The following is a 24,022-nucleotide window of genomic DNA, read 5'->3' as shown; positions in this document are numbered from 1 at the left end:
CCCACCCCACTGTCTCCTAGGGCAAACCGATTCACATCCCGCTGTACATCGAGCCACCGATTATGGCGTTCGATCAGGACTCGCTGAACGAAACGCTCGTGTACGGCATCGTGGCTGGGAACGAGCGGCAACTGTTCTGGATCGCACCGGAAACGGGCGTCCTCTTCCTGCAGAAGGAGATCGACCTCGAGAGCGAAAGTCTGCCGGATAACACGTTCACACTGCAGATCGAGGCGCAACAGATAAACGACCCGGCAAAGAGTGCCTTCGCACGGTAAGTATCGTCTCTCCGTTGGACTGCACAGTGGGCGAGATACTGGTCAAATACTGATTGTTCAAAGATCGACGACTGTAAATTTAAGCATAAATATCTTGAAGGAAAATCTTAAGGTTTCACTGAATCAGACGAGCCAGGAAGAGAAAAGCAAAGTTTTAGCAGAACAACGTACCAAAGCATACTGCGAAGGAGACAATTTTATTCTTTCGGTCTTGTGATATGAGACCACAAGATTGGCCTCCTCAGAGACCGAATCCAAGCCCCATTGAAAATGTGCGGGCAATTCTCATCAGTGGGATCGACACAACTGGTTCAACGAACAAAAACGCCTGTGTTGATACCGTAGAGCGCGCATAGGTTCGTCTATTCCTTAAAAATCTGGGGAAGAAATTGTCAAAGCGGATTCAGCAGATTCTGAAAGCCAAAGGAGGACTCATTAAATATAGAAATGCGTTTTTTTTATTATTCACTTTTATGTTCACTATAGAAAAGCAAAAGTGGGCCCTTTGTCTTGTAACTATATTTTACAATACAAATTTTGTTTTTTTTTTCTCAAGGTTAAACTGTTTGTCTTCTTCTCTTATATTCATAAATGTTATAAAAGATATGCAAAACAATATGCAAAAAATAATCACAATGCATTTGCGTTAATTGGAAATAAACATTGAGCTAAGGTTTGAGGTACAACTTAATCATGTTGGTGACTGTATAATATCCCTGTATATCAGATAGATACGCTGATTTTTTGGTTATGCAATTTTATATCAAACATACTTTGTGAACTAACTGGAGTTTCGTAAGGAAAAGGTAAAACTTCTTTTCAAAATTGTCCTATAAATCATTTAAAATATTTTCATTATTCTTCTATCAATTCATGCTTAATGTAAGTCGTTATACTGCAGCATAGGTTTGACCCTTGTTTAGTTATTTATTTACTCTGGATAAGCGAAAAAAAAAATTGAAGAAACTACATTAGAATTGGCAGCTATTCAGTCATCTACAATTTTTTTTAATGTCCAAACGTCCGTTATAAGAATAAATTGTAGAAAAATGTCAAATCCCTTTGATCGCTTTTCGGTCCACTGTGCAGCGTGGGGAGCACAAGTAGTTTTCACTTTCATATGCTGCTTTATTGTCAGTTCGTTAACGCGCCTCTGCCGAAGGGGTTTGGGAGGTGCACGAGGCAACCCTTTGAGGCGTGAGAAAAACAAAACCAGATGATCCAAAACAATTGCCATAGAAGAATAAACGCGTTGTAATGATGGCGCTGGTGGTCTGGTTAGGTAGTAGGTGTTTAGGGATGATTTCTAATTCCATTTCTCATGTTGGCTTTTTGCTTGGGTGGGTTCATTTCATGTTCCCCTTTCTCTGATGCACCACTTTCGCCATCGTGCGCGCCCTTTAGGGTGGAGATTGAGGTGATCGACTTGAACGACAACGTGCCCGAGTTCGAGGTAGACCTGTACAACATCTCCATCATCGAGAACCTACCGAAGGGCTTCAGCATACTACAGGTGAACGCGATCGATCGAGATCAGGTACGTAAGGAGTTGGGAAGCTTCCGGATAAGATCATACATACATAACATATCTCTGGGTTTACAGGGAGAAAATGGGGAGTTCTACTACTATCTGATGGATGAGGATCCCAAAGGAGCGTTCATGATCGATCATGGTTCCGGGTGGATCGTGGTACGTGACGAAACGTTTCTGGACAAGGAGCAGCGCAGTTCGCTGAAGATGAACGTGCATGCGGTCGAGCGGATAGAACAGTATGATCGTAGCCGTAACTACGGCAAGGTGCAGGTGGAGATCACGTTACTCGACACCAACGACAACACACCCGAGTTCGAGCAGGGTACGCTGTACGAGTTCAAGACACACTGCAATGCCACGGTTGGGTCCAAGGTTGGCCAACTGCGTGCGCTCGATCCGGACGATCTGGGCAATGGAAAGGTACAGTACAACATCAAAAACGTCCGACCGAACCTCGCCATTCCGTTCCGGCTTGACGTCGACACGGGCGACATACGTGTGGCGGAGACACTAACCTATGGAAAGATAGCATTCTTCGTGGAAGCACGAGATCAGCCACAGAATCCGTCCGAGTCGCGATTCAACGTAGCTCTCGTCACGATCGACATCGTGTGTCAGTCAATCGAGGATATCGAGTTCATCGGAGCTCCGTACGAGTTTTGGGTTGGGGCGGACGCCGCAATCGGCTCATCGGTTGGTCAAATTCGAACCACCTTCGATATGGTGTCGGACGAAGAAATCTTCTTCGACCTGCTCCACTCCTATCCCGAGGGAGTCCCTTTCGCGATCGAGGAACGATCGGGCATCGTAACGGTGATCGAGTCGATGGAGAAGTTCGACCGGCGATGCTACGAGTTTGAGACGGTCGTCTCGTACTTGCCCGAGTCGGCAGGCAAGAATACCGAACAATTGACGCCGGAGGCGTACAACAGCCTGGAGAAAATCATCGTCACGAACGTGACGATACACGTGATCAAGCACAACTTCATGCTGCTGCGCGGCACCAATGCTACACCGATCGAGTTCCGCGTGAAGGAGAACAAACCGAACGCATTGATCGGCCAGCTCAAGTTCCAAGACTTTCAGGAACAGTGTGACGCAGACGAGAAAGGCCTTCCACCGTTGATATCTGTGCGGGGTGATAAGAACCGAGCGGATCGACAAGTGTTTCAGCTTAATGGTGGGAAGAATCGAACACGGTACGCTCGACGGTTTACCCGGGACCTGTCCGCTCAGGCGAACCTGATCCGACTGTACCCGTTGGTGACCTTTGATGCAATGGCGTCCGTTAATGGCACCCGAAAGGCGAGAAACTCGCGTCAACCGACGAGTGGCGTGCAGTATTCGTTGGTGAACAGCTACGATGTGGCGGACACTGTGCGCCTTACGAACGATGGCAAGCTGATGACGATAAAGGGACTCGATCGGGAGCGACAGGACATGATCCGGGTGACGATCATCGCCGAGTACTTCTACAAACAACGGACGTTCGCTGGGATCTATCAGGTGGTGATCGTTGTTGAGGACGAGAACGACAACCCGCCGACGTTTAATCGACCATTCTACTTGGGTGTGATTGCCGAAAACTCACCGATAGGGACGGAGATCGTGCTCAACAACCCGATCATTATCGCCGATGCCGACGCTGCCGGTCCCAACAGTGACTACGAGTTGCTCCTATCGGGCGAATCGAACTCATTTGTGGCACAGTTTTCTAACTCGACGCTCTCCAACTACAACAAAACAGTGGCGCATATCTTCCGGAACTTGCAGATTGCCAATGTGGACTCCGGTGAACGCCCAGCCCGACCTCACAAGCAACTGCAGGAGTACGGGAACGCGTCGACGCCACACTACAACATCCTTTTCATGGGTCCGAACAAGCTGGACCGCGAGGAGATCGAGAGTCTTACGCTTAAGATGACGGCCACCGATCGGGACAATCTGATGTCGGAGGTGGAGCTTCGCATTCTGATACTTGACGTGAATGACTGTGCGCCAGTGTTCGAGCGGGTCGCCATTTTCCGTAAGAGCCGGTGCGAGATGATCGAGAACACGAGCGATCTGGAGTTGCAATACTTGGACGAGATAGAGACGGAGGTGCTACCGGAGTTCCTCGATTCGGGCGGGCTGTCGGAGCTGGCTGGAGCGAGTCGTGTGTCATACGGAGTGGAGAGTCTGTTCGAGATGGTCCAGTCGGCACCGTACGTTGGTATGCCACGGTTGTACGATAGCCAGGCGGTGATGGTGAACCGTTCGGCCGATCGGGATCTGTTGACGATGCGAAGGAAGCTGTACCGGCAGCAACAGAGAACGCGCCAGCGTGGACGGAATACGCGTGCGGCCGCTCAGAAATCTCAGCTGCGGTTTGCCCTGCCAGAGAACGTGGAAGTGGGCAAGGTGGTATTGAAGCTGACAGCAAACGATGACGATTTTGAGAAAAACGCACGAGTGTTCTACGAGGTGTCGGGGCAGGTGGAAAAAACCACTGGCGACCGGGTGACGTACTTCAAGATAGATCGCAACAACGGCGAACTGAAGGTGGCCCAGCGACTGCCACCCGAGAGTGACATCGCACTCAACATCACCGCCAAGGATGTGGGCGGCCTCTCGGACGCACTGCAAGTGTCATTCAAGGTGTACGATGTCAACGACAATGCGCCCGTGTTCGAGAAGCAGTGGTACACGTTCAATGTGGACGAGGGTTCGTATCCGATCACGGGCAAGAAGATTGGGCAGGTGCGCGCCAACGACGATGACACTGGTATGAACGGGAACGTCACGTACCTGTTGCTGCCCAAGGGAGATCAGAAGATTCCGTTCTCGATCTCCCCGCTCGACGGGACGATCCGGGTTAGTGGGGAGATCGATCGCGAGACGGTGTCCTCCTACCGATTTCGGGTGCTTGCCTCGGACAACAACTTCGACCTCAAGCTGTCCGCCATGGTGGACGTGGAGGTGATCGTGATGGACCGTAACGACAACAGTCCCGAGTTCACGGCGTACGACGAACTGCGAAGTGACCGTAGCACCGTCCAACGACTTCCAGTGTACGTAGCGTACTTGGACGTAAACGCTCCGGTAGGTACGTTCGTGAAGCAGGTCCTCGCCCGCGACAGTGACTTCCGGGAGAATGGCAACGGGCTCGTAATCTACTCGCTCACGGGACAAAGTGACGTCCTCCAGTTCACCGTTGACCCGAAGGATGGTGTGGTAACAACGGCATCCAAATACACTCATCCCAACGACGGCCGGAAGCAAAACCAGCAGGTAAACGTGTCCGTGGTTGCATCCGACTTCGGAACGCCACCACGCTCCAGCGTTGCCCTGCTGATCGTGAACCTAAAAGGTGACCCACAGCATAGGCAACCGGTGGATGAGAAGCCACCGCTCTTCCCTTACCGCTACTACGAGATCGAGCTGCGAGAGAACGACCCAGCACCACGGATCGTCCTCAACGTGACGCTCTCGAAACGGTACGCCAGTGAACCGTTCCGGTGGGAGATCGTTGGTGACACGTTCGATGGACAGTTCCGGATCGACGAGCGGAATGGATCGCTCTGGTTGCTGCGGCCACTCGATCGTGAGGAACGGGACGCGTACGAGGTGAAGATCCGGGTGGAACGATTGAAGCGCGAGAGTCGCAGCATTCCGAGTGTGCTGTACGCGCTGGAGAACCCGGTACGACGGAAAAATCAGCTGCATCGGGTGCACGACAACGAGGTGGAGATCATGATCAAGGTGGTGGACGTGAACGACAATGCGCCGGTTTTCCGCGATAACTATGGACCGATCATTTCCGTCGTGCCGGATACTGCCAACTACGGATATTCGGTGATGAAAGTTGAGGTGAGTGTAAATGAATATTTACCCTGCCCTAAAATGAAAATTGAAGATATAATATTCTTATCAAGGCGAAGTGTCATTAATTTTAGAATACACTGTTTTCAGGGCCAATTCGTCGGCATCAAGCTGCACTTTGTTGGTATTAGGCAGTCAATTGCACTGTTTTTTTTGTTTGGTTTCGTTAGGAAGCACTTTGGACTTTTTAAGTTTATCTTTGGCGTTATCGGTAGCAACATTGGCGCGACGAGAAAAGGTCGCGTTGTTGTCGTGCCAATGTTGCTACCGATAACGGCAAAGTTTAACTTAACAAACCCAAACTGGTTCCTAACGATGCCAAACAAAAACCTTGCGCGTGCAATTCACTGCCTACTACTGGCAGAGAGCAGCTTGATGCCGACGAATTGGCCCTGAAAACAGTGTAATGTTATGATCTTATGAAAAACAAGAATGTGATACAAGACAACAAACAAGCAAAATATGGAACTGAATGCGAAATAAAATATGCACCACTTTAACATTTGTACACGTTCAGCTATTGAAAATTTTCCAACAAATAGCAACTTAAAATGCATTTTCAATCATTTTATTTCAATTTCAATTTCTATGTATTAATGTATGGCCTACATAAATCTTATAACTACGCTTTAAAATTAAACGCTAACATTACGTAAAAGCCGGATGCCCAAACCAGTAGACAGATTTAGATTTTGTTAGAAAGTATAAGATCCAAACTTTACAATGTAAATATTAAACTCAAGGTTATTCGTCGATTTTCAAAGTAATTTTGAGGTAATTTGGCATGAACAGCATCAGCTGGGTTAAAATTGAGGTAAATATCAAAACTGACCGTGATGCAGGCCTCTGTTCCAAGAAAACTGGTTTAAAAATCTTCCAATCTCATACCATAGCAAAACGGTGCATGATAAATGCCCAAAACCCACTTTACAGTTATAGATAGGCGAATAATTTGTAGATAAGTGGCGAACCAGAGAATAGCATCGCAAATTGCAGAATTCAACATAAGGTATCAACAAGATATCTCAAACAAATTATGCTTCAAATTTTTTCCGTTTTAGTTCTAAATTGATCTATGTTAGTTTTTTAAACATGAAAACTTGTTATTTATGTTTAACAAACAAAAAAGGATAATGATCTATGCTTGCATGTACTCCTTTTGAACTCTTTTTGATTTTATATCTGTCCTGTAGGCCACCGATGATGATGCCGGCAGTAACGGAGAGGTTCGCTACTCACTCCTAAACGAACCAGCACGGCTCTTCGCCATCGATCCACTCACGGGCCAGATCCGGCTACTGAACGCGCTGGCCACGTTCAAGGAGAAGGTGTTCGGATTCGACGTGAAGGCGACCGATCGCGAGGGTGCCGACGATGGCAAGTCTACCATCGTGAACGTGTTCGTGTACGTACTGCACGCGCACCAGGAAGTGTGTCTCATCCTTGCCGGGCTGCCGGTGGACATCGAGAAGCAGCTGGCGATGATCTCCTCCAGCCTCAGCACCGCCACAGGCTACGACATTCGAATACGGGCCCTCGAAAGCAACGCCAAAGTGGACGATGCGTAAGTTCCGTGAAGGAAAATGGGAATCGTGAAGATTTTAGGCTTACGAGTTGTTGTTCTGTTTTGTAGCACCAACCTTTACCTATATGCCATCGATCGCAAAACGAATGGGCTCGTGGAAATGACTGAACTCCAAAGGTAAACTAATTGATTCGATCGCCAGCGTGGAAATAAACGTGTTTTGGCCATTTTTTGTAGATCTCTCTCCCGGTTGGATATGTCGAACCTGAAACCTCACCTCCCGATCATAGAGCTTACGGAGCTGGCGGTCAATACCATCGAGCCGCACTCCTTCGATGCCGGCATGAAGGGCATCGAGCTAGCAACCGTCGTTATCGGAGGGCTAATATTTGCCGGTGGAACAGCGACGGCCCTCTGCATCGCTTGCGCACGTTACAGGCGGTTAGTATTAATTACAGACGAAGAGGAAATCATCTAACATATCTGTAGCACACAAAAACACAAATCATCCGATCCGGACGTGGATCGTTCATTCATGCATCGTTCATCTTCATTGGTTTTTCATGTGGTTTCATCAACAGATACACTCGATATTGAATTTTCACACTGCACCCGCGACGTGGTTCCTACCTTAGAGGCAAAAAGGAAACTAACATACTAACCAGAACCGGTAGAAGTAGACACATTTAAATCATTAGGATGTTGTGGTTGATATGATTTTACCTTTACTCCGCAATGTGATACGACATTCTATGACACAAACAAAAAGCAAGAATTGATCAAAATTTTACTGTGAACATTCCGCAAGGTACCTTCTTGGCTTTAAAAAGAAGCTTTTTCAGCACCAAAACTGATCAAACCTAGTAGCAAATGCAAGTTGTACTATTCTGTTTTTTCTTTGATCTTGTAAGGATCCCCATCGCGACTAGTAACTCTTTTACTTACTCTTTCACTCTTTCCATTCAATATCCGTCAAAGATTAACATGTCCGTGGAAACTAATAGCGTTTTCTTAGTGACTGCACCCCCTCCAGTTACTGCAAGACCCGCTTTCTCTTTCGCTTCTTCAGTCTATGTAATGATTTTCCAATTGCTATAAGACCACTAAAATACAGTCAGGTTAGAATGACAATTTATCAACATCTCCAAAACGTATGTATAGTTTGATAAAAGTAAAAACCCTTTCGCGTCTTTTACATGTTCTGAATAGATCAATTTGGTATATTTTCATAGATGTTGAAGTCAATCCAGCTTTTGCTGGACCAATCGTTTGATGGGTTTTTTTCTGGCATGCCAAAGTTGAAACATTGCTTTTTTCTACAAAATTTGGAAGAAATTATAGTAACAGCCCTTTTTTAATTTTACGAAAATGATACTGGTCTTGTAGCAATTGCACATAGTGTATTTCCTCTCTAATTTGTTTTATATTAAGTATATCTACTCTTTTAGAAAACTCTAGTCAATCCTCTGTGTAAATTTTGGGCACAAATATTACAATGCACATTTCTTTCATCTAGATTAAATTCATCCACATTAGCTACGAAGAGCTTTGTACCACTGGGCCATGGTTTACTTCACAATAACATCAGTAGCACATTTGTTGGCGTAGCACCAGTTTGATAGATAATTTCGGACGATGTCTTTTTATTTATACTGGAGTATTGAATTTTATTTGTTCCCTATCAAGAGTCCAAATTCTCATGCCATACATGTGGAATGTTCGTTATCAGAAACAAAAGAGACAACCACGTTCTTGCATTAGCAAACAATTGCAGTTTAAAAGGTTCTTTTTCTGTTTCACCGACTGAAGATAACGCTTTATAAAACGAATAAGGGATCTACCACTTATGAAATCAAATCAACCACATTAGAAACTTAAAAATCCCATTATAAAATAGAATGAGTTTTTGATGGAAAGGGAAAAGGAAAGGAAACAGTTATAAGTAAAAAACAATTACTACCATTTATTTATAACAATCATTCAATTAATGTTTGCTGCTAATGTGACTAATTCCATAATTAACCTAACGCGACAGACTGCCGTTATCAGCCGTGTTGTTTTGTAAATAATATGCGTTTAGTTTTAATTTCGACTCGACGCGATCAAGACTCATCTAACGATTCCTCATTGTTGCCCCTTAAACCTCGCCTCACCTCTAACCGTAATCTCCCCACATCTTCCCCACCGTGCCACCCTTGGCACCCTTAGCCTCATACCCCTGCCAACCGTCGGTGGACGGGGTGGTGGTGGTGGTGGAAGCAGTAACACGTCGGCGGAAGATGTCCGAGTTCGGAGCAGCATATCGCGGCTAGGGCTCGGAGCGAACAGCGGCAACAACAACAACACCAACACGGCCGGGAGCACACGACCGATCACCGGCGCCGACATACAGCCCGTCATAAACCGGTCCGACCTGAAGAGCTCCATCTTCCATCCGAACTTCCATCGGCAGTTTGTGACCAACATCAGCACCGAAGCCGTGGCGGAGCATAGCAACGAGGGAAACAATAGGTATGACCCAAGCAGGGACGCCCGACCACAGGACGTATCCGTTGACCGAGTTTTAACCTTCCCACAACAGTGACAGCTACGAAGACTCCCTGAAGGACTCGCTGACATCGAACACGAGCCTATGACAATCGGGGAACCCTCCCGGGAGGACCTACTACACTGTACAGTTTAGTCGTAAGGGAGAACCCGCCGAAGGATGACCAGAACGACGATTGTTGATTAGTTTTGTAAGCTGACCTGTACCGAAACCCGTTGACTAGGAACGGTAGAGACTGTGTAAATACAATGAAGCGCTTCATCGACTCTTTTACTAATAAATATACAAACAGTATACAAACGAACTGAGGTTAGTATTTATTTGTACGTTAAGAACTGTTGCGCACCTTCCGCGTTCTGCCTCGCCCCGGGGCACGTGGCCACCATCTTGGCGTACCAACGCTCAACGTTGGCGAACGGGTCCAGTTGAAAGCGAAGCGCACATGCCGTCGTCATTGTCGCAAAGATGCTGATATCGGCCACAGTCATCTTGGGTCCGGCCACGAACTCACTTTCGCCGAGAAACGTGTCCAGAAGGGTGATGGCCCGCTCGAAGGCACGCCGCTTGGCTTCGTCAGCTGGAGCCCCGCCGAACACCTGCGGGTGATAGAACTCCGTGAAGCGGGGATAGAGCACGCACGCGTCGAAGAACAGCCGCTGATGGACGGCGGCCCGATCGGGGATGTCCTGTGGGTAGCAGGTGTCCTCTTCGGAAGCGTAACGGTCGCACAGGTAGAGGAGTATGGCACGCGACTCACACAGCACCGTGTCGCCGTCGACGAGCGTCGGAATGGAGCGCTGCGGGTTGAGCCGGGTGAACTCGGGTGTCCGATGCTCGCCCGCCATCAGGTCGAGAAGCCGCAGGTTCAGCTGCACACCGATCGCTTCGGCCACCATCAGCACGGCCCGGCACGGCGATGATCCGGGAAGGTAGTAAAGATCAAGCATCGTGCACCCAACTGCATTTGCTAGGCGTTTTGCAACGTTATATAGGCTGCCGTGTCGGCGATAGCCATATCTCCCCTTTAAGTGCTCTAAAACAACTAAAACCATTAACAAAATTTGCGCCAGTCACATGTTATCAAAGGCAAATAAAAACCCGCAACCGTTTATTTTGAAAACAAAGCAAACCGGTTAACGGAACCGGTTCTTGAAGGTCGTAACTCCTGGCGCCATCTGGTGGCCTCACTGGCGTCCTCTGGTGAGCAAAGTCGGAAGTTCTGCATTAGCAACCGTGGTTTTAAGATCATCTGTTTACACCTTGGTTGCATATCACATTTTTTCATAGTAATCTTGGTTGTTTCAAATTTTGAATTTTCAATTGTTCTTTTTCCGTTTATTCCGAACATTGTCATTTTCTCTTTGCTCACAGATAGACGATCTTTGTCCTACGATCGTTCTGGCAGCTGATTTTGAACAGCATACGTGTAGTTCACAAATATAAGTTCAAAAACTCTAGAAAATCCAATGCATTATTTAAATAATCTAGATATAATGTATATGTACAATTTGAGTTTGCTTATGCTTATTGCTTATGATTACGTTAGGTAAATCTATTTCAGTTACATCAAAGGGGCTTTGGAAGAGGACGTACATGAAAGCATTGCAATTCATAGTTTACAACGCACCAGCAAGGCAACGCAGTATACAAAAAAGAGACATATGTTATAGCTATTGTAAACAAATTAATAGCTTCAAGCTTTGGAAGATGATTGTTTTATCGAGCTCTGAACTCTTTTAGCTGGCAAGCGTAAATTTCATATGAAAGAAATTAGGAGTTGTGTGAAAACGGAATGTTGCAACTCACTTATTGTCCCACAGAACACATGGTGGCTGTCACCTTTACCAAGCCACTAGGAACAACAAAGTTCAAGAAGTTATCTAGGTTGTTAGGTTTGACCTAAGGGAATTGTTGAAGCGGTTGTAATTGAGGAGGAGTGTTGAGTTTTGCGATTACAACTTCAACAATCGAGTAGGCTATAGTCATGTAGTAGACTATGATGAATGTGAAGCAAGATATTATTCTGTGTCTGTCTGTTAGTCTCGTCGGATGTAATCTGTTCAGTACGTGTAATAAAAGCAAAGTAGCGCAGTGGAAGCGAATCAAATAACCAACAGGTTATGGGCCCAGAATCTTGAGCGTGAAAATGGTGGATACGAATTTCTCGATACAAAAGTTGAACGATTTCAATTATGAAATCTGGCGTTTTCGGCTGGAGTTGTTGCTGACCAAGGAAGGATTGATCGACGTAGGGCTAGAGCTTTCATTGGTTTGTCCATCGACGACAACCAAGCGTGTCACGTCATCCGTTCCGCAACTGCAAGAGAAATGTGGGAAGCTCTGCGGAAACATCATGCACGAGCCACGCTATCCTCCAAAATCCATGTTCTGAGGAAACTGGTTCGTCTACAATTGCCCGAAAATGGCAACATGGCAGAACATCTTGCTGAAATAACGCAATTGTCGAACCGACTCGCTAGTATGGGAGATGCTCTGAAAGAATATTGGCTAGTTGCTATTATTTTATCCAGCCTGCATGCATCGTATGATACTTTGATAAGCGCCCTAGAAAGCCGACCAGAAGAAGATTTGAATTTACAATTCGTGAAAGGAAAGCTTCTAGATGAATGGCGGAAGAGAGTCGAGCGTGATGGCCATGGAAATGGAGAGCATTCTTGCAAGGTTGTAAAAACGAAGCAACCTGTGCAGAAGAAAAGGCTCTGCCATTATTGTAATAAAGAAGGGCATATTAGGCGCTACTGTTGGAAACTAGAACAGGATCGATTACTGAAAAAGACGGAGGACCAAGCTGTGAACAGATCGTTTAAACAGAAGGCGCATTTGGTTAATGGAAATGCAGAAGTAGAAGTGTGTTTGGGAGCTAGATCTGAAAAGGAGAATTGCTCTGCGTCATGGATCTTCGATTCAGGAGCAACTTCTCATATGACTAGCAACGCATCGCTACTAGATGATATACGTGCGAACACCACAAATGTGAGCTTGGCTGATGGAAGGGAAACATCTGCAGCAGGGTTTGGATCTGCTAAGTTTCGATCTATTAATGGAAATGAAAAGGACATCCTTGTGAGGCTGAAACATGTGTATCATGTGCCGTCACTGTCAGGAAGTCTGCTGTCTGTAAGCAAGTTGTGTGATGAAAACTGCACAGTAAACTTTTCCAAAAATGGCTGCGTTGTGAAGAAAGACGGCAAAGTGTTGATGAAAGGACAACGCAATGGAAATCTTTATCAGCTCAATACCGATGTACAGCGAACGTTGTTGGCAACGGCCGGACATAATGCTAACTGCATTGACATGTGGCATCGTCGCCTGGGTCACAGAGACCATAGTACTGTGAAAATCATCATGTAGAAGAAATTAGGAGTTGTGTGAAAACGGAATGTTGCAACTCACTTATTGTCCCACAGAACACATGGTGGCTGTCATCTTTACCAAGCCACTAGGAACAACAAAGTTCAAGAAGTTATCTAGGTTGTTAGGTTTGACCTAAGGGAATTGTTGAAGCGGTTGTAATTGAGGAGGAGTGTTGAGTTTTCCGATTACAACTTCAACAATCGAGTAGGCTATAGTCATGTAGTAGACTATGATGAATGTGAAGCAAGATATTATTCTGTGTCTGTCTGTTAGTCTCGTCGGATGTAATCTGTTCAGTACGTGTAATAAAAGAAGAGTAGCGCAGTAGAAGCGAATCAAATAACCAACAAATATATCATATACTGTCCATCAATTTTTAAATAAGAATTTGTCATATACTAGAACTCTTTGAGCGTTTGTTGTTTTTTTTAGAATTTATTACACATTTGTCTTGATATGAATTTAATTTATAAGGACAAAATTCATTAATTAAAAGCATATTTAAACATTTTCAAAACATGGATTACTTATTCATTAACGACCTACGACACGGGTCCACGTGTCTTAAAGTTATACATTATTCTTCCTAGTTAAAATAATCTTGCAAAATCCTTTCTCGTAAAATTTGATTGTGTATCGGACGTAAAGATATGTTTGACATCATAGAATCCGTTCTCGGAATGTTTAAATGCTTATCGTCCAAAGCAACGTTTGTTGAGTGTAAAATACGGTCGGACTCTAGTATTGCAGCAATATCATTCATCTCTATCATCTCTTCATAAAGCGCATCGATGCGATCCATCAAGGTGTCGTATGTCTCACGGGATGCCTCGTTGTTTGCCCGGAATGCTCGTACATCTTCGTCAATATCTTCTAGTACGATGTTCATCCACTTATGTGCCGAACTGATTTTAGCTCTCATTCCGCATTGCCTAACGGAAGAGTACAGCTGGGATAGTTTTTTATTTAGCCGATACTTCTCCTGAGCTGATACATTTTGGAGTGATACTTGGTTCCTCGTCTTGCCCGTCAGTAGCTTTCTGAAGAACGACGCGATGGTCTTCGTAACAGCAGGAGCAACCAACAACAGCATAAGGGCTCCATTCAATTGGTCGAGGTAGTTGATAGGTTTCGCATTTGGTGTGAACACGTATGAACTGGTTGCGCCTGAGCATACCACTGAAGGAGATCCTTCATATTCGATTGGGTAGCATCGCGAATAGGAGTCTTCCGTAAATGACATCGACCCGTTTGCTTCATGTGGAAACACGTAAGATAATCCATATTGTTCATAGCACACAACTCTATCGAAGGTGCCATCCGACGTTCGGAAGAAACAATTGGGAACTTCATAGGTTCGCTTGAAACTCTGCTTGTTGTTCGTGTAAGGTTGAATGTTGTTGCTTTTAGGTTCGTGTTTTGTGCTATACCCACTTTCCGAATTGATAAAAATACTTTCCAGCAATTTGTTAATCCAATGGGAAATTCTATTTGAGTTCGACACCAGCAAAACCATTCCATCCAGTTCATTGTTGCTTTCGTTTGCTAAAACTGGTCGAAAGTGTGAGGCATTTAGCAGACTCATCGGGACAATTGATTTGCTGTACTCGATGCTACGTTCTTTTTTCGTTTTTAAAATATCAGCTAGCTTAGCAGTGATAAGAATGCCTTCGATTGCTTTCAATTGTTTATCTGGTATTTTTGGCAACAAACTTGTTCCACTTTTCGCTCCTGCAGCTTTACCCGCCGCTAAACCGTCCTTCACATGTTCTCCATTGATGACATCCTGAACAATCTGTCTCCATGCCTTTGCCTCGACCTGAAGTAATTCCTTAACAACTTTACCATTACCAGTTTGTAGGGCTTTTTCAATTTCTTTGAAATTTTTTAATCGTTCTGCGACCTGCTTCGTGGCCAACTCGAGCTTCGGTGACACGGTTAACCCGAAACTGGCACCTTCTATGGCACCCCATACGGTGCCCGGCTTGCTCCAGTCCCATTGCCAGAACTGCATGTTTCCATCATTGGACATGCTACCAGCATACAGGAAGAAGCCACCCGTGGTGCCGGTGGCTACAATAACGAACGCGTTACGTGTAATGCCTGTGTACCTCAAGTAGGCTTGTTGTGTACCGCCGATAGCATTGAACAGTGTTGCCCCGGTAAGACTACCAATGAACAGTGCATTCCAGGTGGCCGGCGAAGACCAATCCCACTTGCTCGGATCCCAGTTTCCATTGGCAGAAGCCATGCTCATGTATGCAAAACCGATAGAAGTCGCCGCCATTACACCGACCGCAGCCGTTGCCCCAATGTAGCCGGACAGAAAGGCGAATCCTTCTTTTATTCCATTTGGTGCCCAGTACCCGATCAAAACTCCAATAAGCAAACCGATTACCGCCCTTTCTAGGTTCCGTTTAGTTGGATTCCATGAGCCGTTGGCCGATGCAGCACCAACTGCAGCCAACACTACCATCAAAATAGCATATTGGCCATCTGGATCGATCAATGAAACGGGTGAATTTCCGGCATACATGTACGGACTCGCATACTGTTCTTTGGGATCCATCTGGTAGAATCGACCCAGTTCGGGATCGTACAAGCGCGTGTGGAAGTCATACAGTCCAGTTTCCTCGTCCCATTCCTTTCCTGTGAAGCGATAGTCCAGTTGGCCATTGGGATCCTCGCCGTACTTGCGGAGAAGCTCGCCATAAGGTAGATAATCGTAAGCCGCAACAATCTCTCCATTTTTTATGACTAACCGCACGGATCCCTCGTGGTCGAGTGCCACACTGTAGAACTGATCGTTGCGAATGAACCCAATGAGTCGATCTTCAGCGTAGAGAAAGATCGTTGCTCGAACCAGCGGCTGATCGGTGTTGATCCCTTGATAAATTGCTTCGTACTCAATCAGTGGTTTACCCTGCACGTCTCGGACGTAGTATTTCTTTTGCAAGAGCTTGCCATTTCGAGCGTATACGTGCTTGTAAAGACGCTGGCCACGGACGTTGTAGTCGAACTTAAGACGCCGCCCGTCGGTGAGAAGCACCTCCGTCGCCCGGTTGTATAGTGGGTCGTAGGTGATACGCTGTATGCCCTTGTGCATGGCTCGAGTCACACTACCTTCATCGTTATGGTCTATAGGAAATCGTTTTTCTTCCAAACCAGACGCGGGTTCAGCAAGGTTCAGTCTATGGACGGCGGCAATCTTATTCGAATTTTTCACATACTCCAGCCGGTATCGTCTGAAGCCCGTGTAGAAGTGCCGATGGTTGCCATTGGCGTCGATTTCATACGATTGCACATCACCGGAACTGTGTCCTAGAGAAGTGGCAAGGCGGCGGTAAAGCATCCCAATAATCTCTGGTAGGTGTGGAGTGTATGCACTCAACAAATCACGAAGCTCGGGGTTTAACGCTTGCAGGCTGTAGCTGGAGTCGGGGCCAAGGAATTTTTCGTCGATCAGAGTTTTCCAAATAGAGCTGCATGCTTCAAGAATAACGTTGGGTAGATCTTCTCGATACCAGCTGGCGCAGAGTATGTCGAACATTCTTTTTGAAAAGCCCTTACGACTGGTGATAACAAGCGCCATCAAACCACCCAACGTTACCGAGTTGGGATGTTTGGCTATAGTTGGATGGAAGATAGACTTGCCGGGTAAACCTTGACAGTTGACTCGACCAACTGAAGCGCAGTCACTGTGGATGTAGCCTGCTTCGTGGAGAATGTTCCAAATGTTTGCCGAACTTGCCGTATTGATACCGTTGATTGTATCAAACGCATCTTTTCGCAAAGGCTCGTACAGTTCTTCAGCCACATTTTGAAAATACTTTGCACGGATCAGCTGACGATGACTTCCGTAGTCGTACATATGTCCGTAAAGCAGCGGGAATCCTGCCCCATTCAGAACCGATGCTATTAGGTGTCCAGTTGTGCCCAACCTACAAACGATGGGTAGGTCGAGTGCGAGTAAGGGATACATGCTTTTCACAGGTCGACCCTGCGTATCCAAATATCCCGACGATTTCAAAGCGTCGTAGCAAATCTTTGCTCGATGTCGGTCGCCAAAATGGGACGGTTTTAGCTTGAGTATCTCGGTTTTGCTATGCTGATGCCAAGTGGCATTGAAACGAGTCATCTGTACTGTACCATCTCCGACTGCCCGTCCACCGTATCCTTTGCCGACGTAGTCGATCGATTCAGTGAGATAGGGGTCTTGAATGCTGGTCAAATATCCCGGCTGGTTGTACTGAAAGGTGCGCCGGAAAGCGTGTGAAGTGTTTGGTTGAATGATCATGTACTTTGGCAGTCCCATGCTGTTGTTTTCCATCACTACAAACTTCTCATTTGAGGCAGCATTCGCCAAGCTGATCACCTTTCCTCGATGGTCGTATTCATACCGGAGGCGGAAGACCTTGCCCTCCACTGCGATCGGATATTTTATCTCTTGGATTTGACTCTTACAATACTTGTATCCGATTGGAACTGTGCTGTTCGAGTTCGAGTACAGGATGCTAGAGATCAGCTGTTTCTCATGATCAAAAAACAATAACTCGGATATGACGCGATCGTTCGAAAACTTTTGTATGTTTTGTACCCTGTGACGATATTGTGGGACAACTTCGGTGTCTGCTCGGTTAAACAGAGCGAAGTTTTTCGATGGTGGCAACTGTGAATCGTTTGATAGATATTTTGTCAGTTCAGACGGATCCACATCGATCATTCCTCTTTGAGCTAGTTTTCCTACGGATGTGTAAGAAAAGAACATGACGTTGCGGTTTTCCGGTTGCACTACAAAACGCAGCAGGCCCTCTGGAGTGTACAAATACCGAACATCACCCGTGTCCGGCGTTCGCTTGAGAGTCATCAGACCACTCTTCTGATCATACTCGTATCGTGTTCCCCAGGACTGCTGTAGATCGGCTAGCTCGGAAGAGAATTGTCCACCGAAAAACGGAGTCGTACGAGAGAAGGTATCTGCTGTCTCGTGATAAGCTGGTGGCAATTGTAGAATTAATCGGTCGCAATCGTCGTATTGGAAGGTGGTCAGGTGGTGATCGCCACCATTGGAGCGGACGTATTCCGCTACCTTCCGTTTCAGATTATCGAAAATCTTGACATAAATCGACTGATCCGGGTATCGTTCGTATTCATACCGGAAGCCAACATGCTGCGGGAAAAGGTTTTCCAGGAAGTCTATACTCGAATTAGTTTCGTAATGCTTCGCAAAGGCACCATCAATGGCGAATTTTTTTCCAGGGTGAGATTGAACCGCTTTTTCTTCGAGCGGTGTATCGCGATATAAAATCCTACTGTAGGGATAGCCGGCACAATCTGCATTGAGTTCCGAGACAGGTCCTTCCATGAGACCATCGATCCAAACACGAGTCTCGTTTTTAATGAAGTTGCTACGATAGGCAAACAGTTCCGAACTATTGACACTGTTAAGGATCGTCCATTTCGTTTTGATGGCAGGGCGATTGAGATCATCATAAACGATTTCTTGCAGTGCAACGACATTTGGATCGTGTAGTTCCAAGATTTGTTTCGGCATCCCAAAGTCCGAGAGGTAGATAACATTCACGCTAGTGTCATATAAAAGAACTGCATCCCATACCTGACCCTGCGCGCTACTGATCACATATGTATCGAAGCGTGTTTCGGGAGCTAGATTTTCCAGTTTAAGAAGACCATCGATCCAAATGCTATAACGATTACTGGTACTAAAAACCACCATGTCACCGACCGGAGGAATCTTGGCAGAGTGGTGCTCTATGCGCAGAGTAGCATCGTGTTCTGCGATCTCTATAGAGAACGTTCTTGAACCTATTCTAGCAGTTATTATATCAGACATTTTTCCTCCATACCGGAATCTTATGACAGCCGTTTGGGGAATGTATTTGAATGATCCTGAATAGTTGCTCGATTGAGTGGCTTTTAACACCTCTCCCAATGCTGGTTTCATTTCAATGCGGATGTTGTGACAACGAGATATGATTGTAAAGCTGTCGACTGATCCTTGCTCGTTGATGTGTCCCATTTCGTTCCCAAGTCCATCGCGTAAGTAATGCGACATAAAACCTGATCCGTGCATCGTCGATTGTTTTCGGGCCGTCGTGAAGTCATAGATGTTCACTTCCAATTCCAGTTCAATCGGATTAACTTTCAAATGGTCAACATCTAACGATGCACCAGTGTTGCCTGGCGAAATGTTTACAATAAATGCTTCATTGCCTTCCACTAGTACCTCCGCATACCTCCAACCTTCTATAGATGATCGAACTGTTGCTTTTATCGTTTTGCCACCGTAAGTAACCGAAAGAGTATTGCTTATGTCTATCGATCTACTAGCTGTCCGCAACCAACAGGAAACCACCAGCGTTCCAGTGAAGTTTTTCGGTTGGAACGATTCACTTAAGGACGAGGAGGGTCCGAGGCGTAGGAAATGGTTACGCCCTTCCTGCAGTACCTGTCCGTTCTTCCATATCCATACCCGATCGGTTCCGATACGATTTTGTTCGTATGGTTCGAAGCCGTAGTAAGACACCACTTCGTTGGAAATTTGAAATGGACGAAAGTCAGCCACGACAGTCTTTCCATCACGCGCAGTTAAAACACCGTCTGCACTAAGTGAACCGTTCTGTTCTCCATTCGTGTTGTTGATCTCTTGAACAAACTCCCCTTTAGAGTTGTACACGGTTTTGGTGCTCAACGTATGGTTGGCAAAATTGTAATGTTCCTTGTACCAGCCGTATGGCCCAATTGTGCTGGCTGGAGTGATTTTGACATCCCCGAGAATGAATCCCGTTCCATGGGGCTTGGCAGATTGGGGATCAAACTGATAGTAATTAGTCAGCTGCCGACCTCGACGATCAAGCAGATCGTACCGTCCAATGACGTTTTGTAGTGTAACATCGAAGGATTTTATTGAGCAAATAAACAGCGCCTTCCCGTCTGTTTGCGTGCTAATTACCGCAAGCTGGTTACTACATGCTTCCAATTTCTCTCCTGCCGGAAGACTGTTCAATTGACCTCGCTCGAAATCAAACACCTGCACTGATGAGTCGTTCGTTTGGACGGCAAAAAAGCCTGGATATCGGATGTACAGATCGCTCGCATCGCGTGTATCGGTGTTAAGCTCAACGTTTTGGTTTGGGCCTAATAAATTGAATGTCGCATTTCGGTGCATTTTAACCAGACGATACTTCGTTCCGAGGTCGATTGAAACTTTACTCATTGTCAATTCCTCCTGTGGTATCTTTTCCTTCGTCCATTTTACACCGTCGAAAAGAATCTTGTGGCTGGCAGTAATGATGTAGGAGTCGCTGATTATCATGCTGAGCTTTGATGGATCGATTGCGAACGGGATTTGCGCGGTAATATTACGATACAAATCTTGCAGCTCGTTGTTCAACTTCTCGAGCGATTCCCGGCGATAGCGTTCCTTCTTCTCCTCAGGCGCGTTGGATTCGTCGCGAATGTCTTTTTCGATTTGTTCTTTAATTTTCTCGATCTCGTTCACAATTTTTCCTCGATGTTCGATCACTTTGAGTTTAAATTTACCATTCTCAATCCGATAGGCGAGCACGAATGTGTTTCCATTCTGCTCCGGTGGGTTGAACGTGTACGTTTCAAGATCTTCGATGAGAATACGGACTACTTCCCGTCGGGTTACTTCATGTTCGCCGTTTAGGTGCAGCAAGTTAAGCCGCGCGTATAACTTTGATCCATCAAAATAGAAAGATCGCACTACTATGATGTTGTGGAACATTCCCAGGGCATCTGGAAGAATGCCTTTCTTTAGGTGATCAATCGATTCCGGCGGATGATCGAAACGATCGAACACCGACGTGCTCTCTGTAATCAACCCCGATGGGAGATTCAGAACCGTTGGCGTCCATTGACCAGCTCGTCGAACGTACAGCTTCAGGTGTTGGTCTGTGTAGGATAAGAAACCATGGGAAAAGAATTGCATGAGAGCAGACTGCTCGTTATCGAATCGTTTCTGTGCTATCCACTTTCCATTCTGCCGTTCTACTACTGTCACCCTTTTAGATTGTACTACTAGTAGAAAATCTTGGCCGGATCGGATTGACGTATCCTTTGGCAGCTTCAGATACGTAGGGTTGGCCTGCCATATGTCTCCTTGTGATTGAAATAGGCATAGCTCCGATGCCCTCTGATCATGGTGAAGCAGCACCGCAAAGTACGATTCTCCCGGAAATAATTCATAGTTGAAGACGGGCAATTTGCCTAGTAGAGGAATGGGTGATCCAGCAATCGCAATAGTATCTGATCCAAGAACATCTCTGAGGTGAAGACGTACTTGTCGGTGTTTGGTAATGTCAGCGACCAACAAATATCCTGGACCATACGCAGCTCGGGGGTGAGAGAAGGTTTCGAAGCGATTGATAAGCAGATTCCGCTCGATTTGAAGTAACGTATATTTAAACTGAGCCTTCAAGCCGTTTGGGTAAGTAATCTCCGTCATCTCACCACTTGGTCCGTTGTAGTTGAACTGGAGAACAGTCTTGTTTAACTGAGAGATGCGGCTCAAACGCACAACATCAGCAGTTTGGATGTACTCCAACGTCACGGATTGGGTGTAGCTGGCGGTGCGGATAGTGTAGCCAGTGAACAGAGTTTTCCCAAACTGCGCCGTGTATGATGTCCGTAGTGATGCACCTGCACTTGTTATGATCGATTCAAGTAAGAACTCTTCCGTAATAGATCTACTCTTATAGGAATATTCCACCCATTGACCAGCATGATCGGTATGACGGAGAAGGTACCACACGGAAGACAAAAGTGTTCCGCCCTGGTTCTGATACTTCGTTCCGTCGATCGGAAAAGGCCAATCAGCCGAACCGTTGTCCATTTTGATAAACTTTTTGTCATCATACGTTCCATAGGTTAAGGTCTCTCTATTATCCTGGTCTACTATTGACCACCGATTCTGTACACGATCAAACGTAATAGTTGTGTGATTATTTCCGTCTATGGTAAACGATGATCTTGGTTGTTCTTCTGAAGAGTCATTGCTGAGACTGGCAGTAAGGAGCTTAGAAGATCCATCCTTGATAAGGTAGTAACGATGATCCTCGGCAAAGATGCTGTTTCTCCGATCGATGAAAACACAGTCCACCTGAAGGGACCAACCTCGTCCCATAGAAGTATCGAAATCTCTCTCCTGATAGGTGATCAACTTGGACGTCTGAAGGTTGAAAAGTGGTCCCACTTGCAGTAATGGGATGGCAAAATTTAAACTGCCATCCATAGGATTAATTGGCTCCTGAAGCAAGGATGTGTCGAGCATTTCTGCCAGGGAAGCCTCCACGATCGGACCAGGAATCGAGTGGAGAGTAAACATTGGCTCAATATCTGAGCAAGTATCATCTTCAACAGTACTATCCACATCAGGCTTAGTTGTTGGTTCGTTTGACGGTTGAAATCCAAGGGAGTACAGTTTTCGTCCACCAACTGCAACGAAAATAGGATTTCCTCTTTTCGTGATCACGGTCATCAACTTTGCGTAACGAACGTCGTCATTGTGTACAGAGTAACTGGAGATTTTCTCTACACCTTGCTCGGTAAAGCGAAAACCAAAAATTCCTTGAGGGGAAGTAAGCCACAACTGGTCACGTCCATCACCAGTAGTATCAACTAAGTTCGCCGTACGCCAATGTTCTGCTTGCCATCCGAACTCGCTCATACCGAAGCTCGAGTCATGGTAAACCGATCGATAGTTAGATCCTTCGTGTTTGTACAAATACAAACCAGTCTCGTTGAAATGAAGTAAATCCTTGAACGTTGCCTTTCCGAAAACACTACCAAATAAAATACGCTCGTCATCAGCATCAGTGAAAGGCACATCCTCTATGTGCGCAATTATTTGTAGTTGATAACTTGGGTCGAGCTTGTACACCATTATTCCATTCAAGGATCGCTCGATGATTGCCGATTGCTGGCTGGTGCCTCCATCGACGATCGCCAATCCAAGCCGTGTCGATTTGAGCTTCCAACTCTCAGGAAGGGTGGGGCCATTGGACAACCGCAGGAGCGCTTGTGATCCACCTTCTAGCACGACACCTTCTACCATTTGCTCGAATTTAATGGTACCTCGTTTGTTACGGCTCAAAACACCGATTTTACCACTCTCTGCATAAATGTGACCCATTAGGAACACCGTGTCCCTGTCATTCCAACCGTAGAGGTCCCGATACCGTCCATCAGAAAAATAATGGCGTAAATTCAGCTCGTGTCCTTCCATCCGATAAATCTGCAAGCCATTGCGATTCTTCATCAATAACCAGCCGGAACTATCCACGTAGAAGAAACCATAGACGTCGCGTACATTTTCACCGAAGAAGTTCTCTTGAGACCACAGCTTCTCCCACTGGTCGGTGGAAGTTGCGTCTGTGACTAGACGAAAACAGAGAACCGACCGTTGGCGTTTCACCAAAAGTACTTGCTGACCGGATACGATGGTTGGAAAGAGAACTATTTCATCACCATACGATACATCTAACAGTTGCTGGAGCTGATGAACTTTTTCGTTGCTTCCCATGGTTCCACTGGTAGGATCACTTAACAAAGAACGATGTTTGCTTCACTGAAGGCAAATGATTACTACTTACTTCATCTCAGCACGAGTTGATCTTGTCGGTTCTTAAACTGTATTACCAACAAATTGGTGGTTCCCCGACGCAGCGGTTACCAGTAGTTTTTTTTTTTTTAATTCAGGCAATCAACTCGTACCGGGTGCGCATACGGTTTTACAGTCCAACTTCGGCAATTTCTTCAGTAAAACTCCTTCAGCGATGGTGAACAGCAATATGTTGGTTTCGTTTACTACCGCATATATGCCGCACAGTATGCCCAACCAGTCCATCATGATTTAC

The 24,022-nt window shown here is 46.0% G+C and overlaps 3 protein-coding genes across 3 annotated transcripts in view; 1 reads left to right on the top strand and 2 right to left on the bottom strand.

Moving 5' to 3' along the window:
- Positions 1-9,834, top strand: part of LOC131289121 (cadherin-89D-like) — a 38,161-nt gene extending 28,327 nt beyond the window's left edge. Inside the window, exons 4-11 of the mRNA XM_058318326.1 lie at positions 21-274; positions 1,683-1,815; positions 1,882-5,661; positions 6,867-7,237; positions 7,307-7,375; positions 7,436-7,639; positions 9,407-9,709; positions 9,780-9,834. Coding sequence (XP_058174309.1) covers positions 21-274; positions 1,683-1,815; positions 1,882-5,661; positions 6,867-7,237; positions 7,307-7,375; positions 7,436-7,639; positions 9,407-9,709; positions 9,780-9,834 — 5,169 coding nt within the window. The remainder of the gene's footprint in view (positions 1-20; positions 275-1,682; positions 1,816-1,881; positions 5,662-6,866; positions 7,238-7,306; positions 7,376-7,435; positions 7,640-9,406; positions 9,710-9,779) is intronic.
- Positions 9,835-10,063: 229 nt separating this feature from the next.
- LOC131289124 (glutathione S-transferase 2-like) lies at positions 10,064-10,693 on the bottom strand. The gene has a single exon (XM_058318328.1). It carries the CDS (start codon positions 10,691-10,693, stop codon positions 10,064-10,066), a length of 630 nt encoding a protein of 209 aa, XP_058174311.1.
- Positions 10,694-13,047: 2,354 nt separating this feature from the next.
- On the bottom strand, positions 13,048-23,688 carry LOC131285017 (uncharacterized). The gene is made up of 3 exons (XM_058313878.1): positions 13,978-23,688; positions 13,200-13,253; positions 13,048-13,098 (listed from the first exon to the last, which is right to left on the bottom strand). The coding sequence occupies exons 1-3, from the start codon at positions 23,686-23,688 to the stop codon at positions 13,048-13,050; spliced, it is 9,816 nt and encodes a 3,271-aa protein (XP_058169861.1).
- Between the last annotated feature and the right edge of the window lie 334 nt (positions 23,689-24,022).

The sequence above is a fragment of the Anopheles ziemanni genome, chromosome 3, assembly GCF_943734765.1.
Source record: "Anopheles ziemanni chromosome 3, idAnoZiCoDA_A2_x.2, whole genome shotgun sequence".
NCBI lineage: Eukaryota > Metazoa > Arthropoda > Insecta > Diptera > Culicidae > Anopheles > Anopheles ziemanni.
Note: the sequence above shows the minus strand (reverse complement) of the source record. Positions and strands in the feature narration are given on the sequence as shown.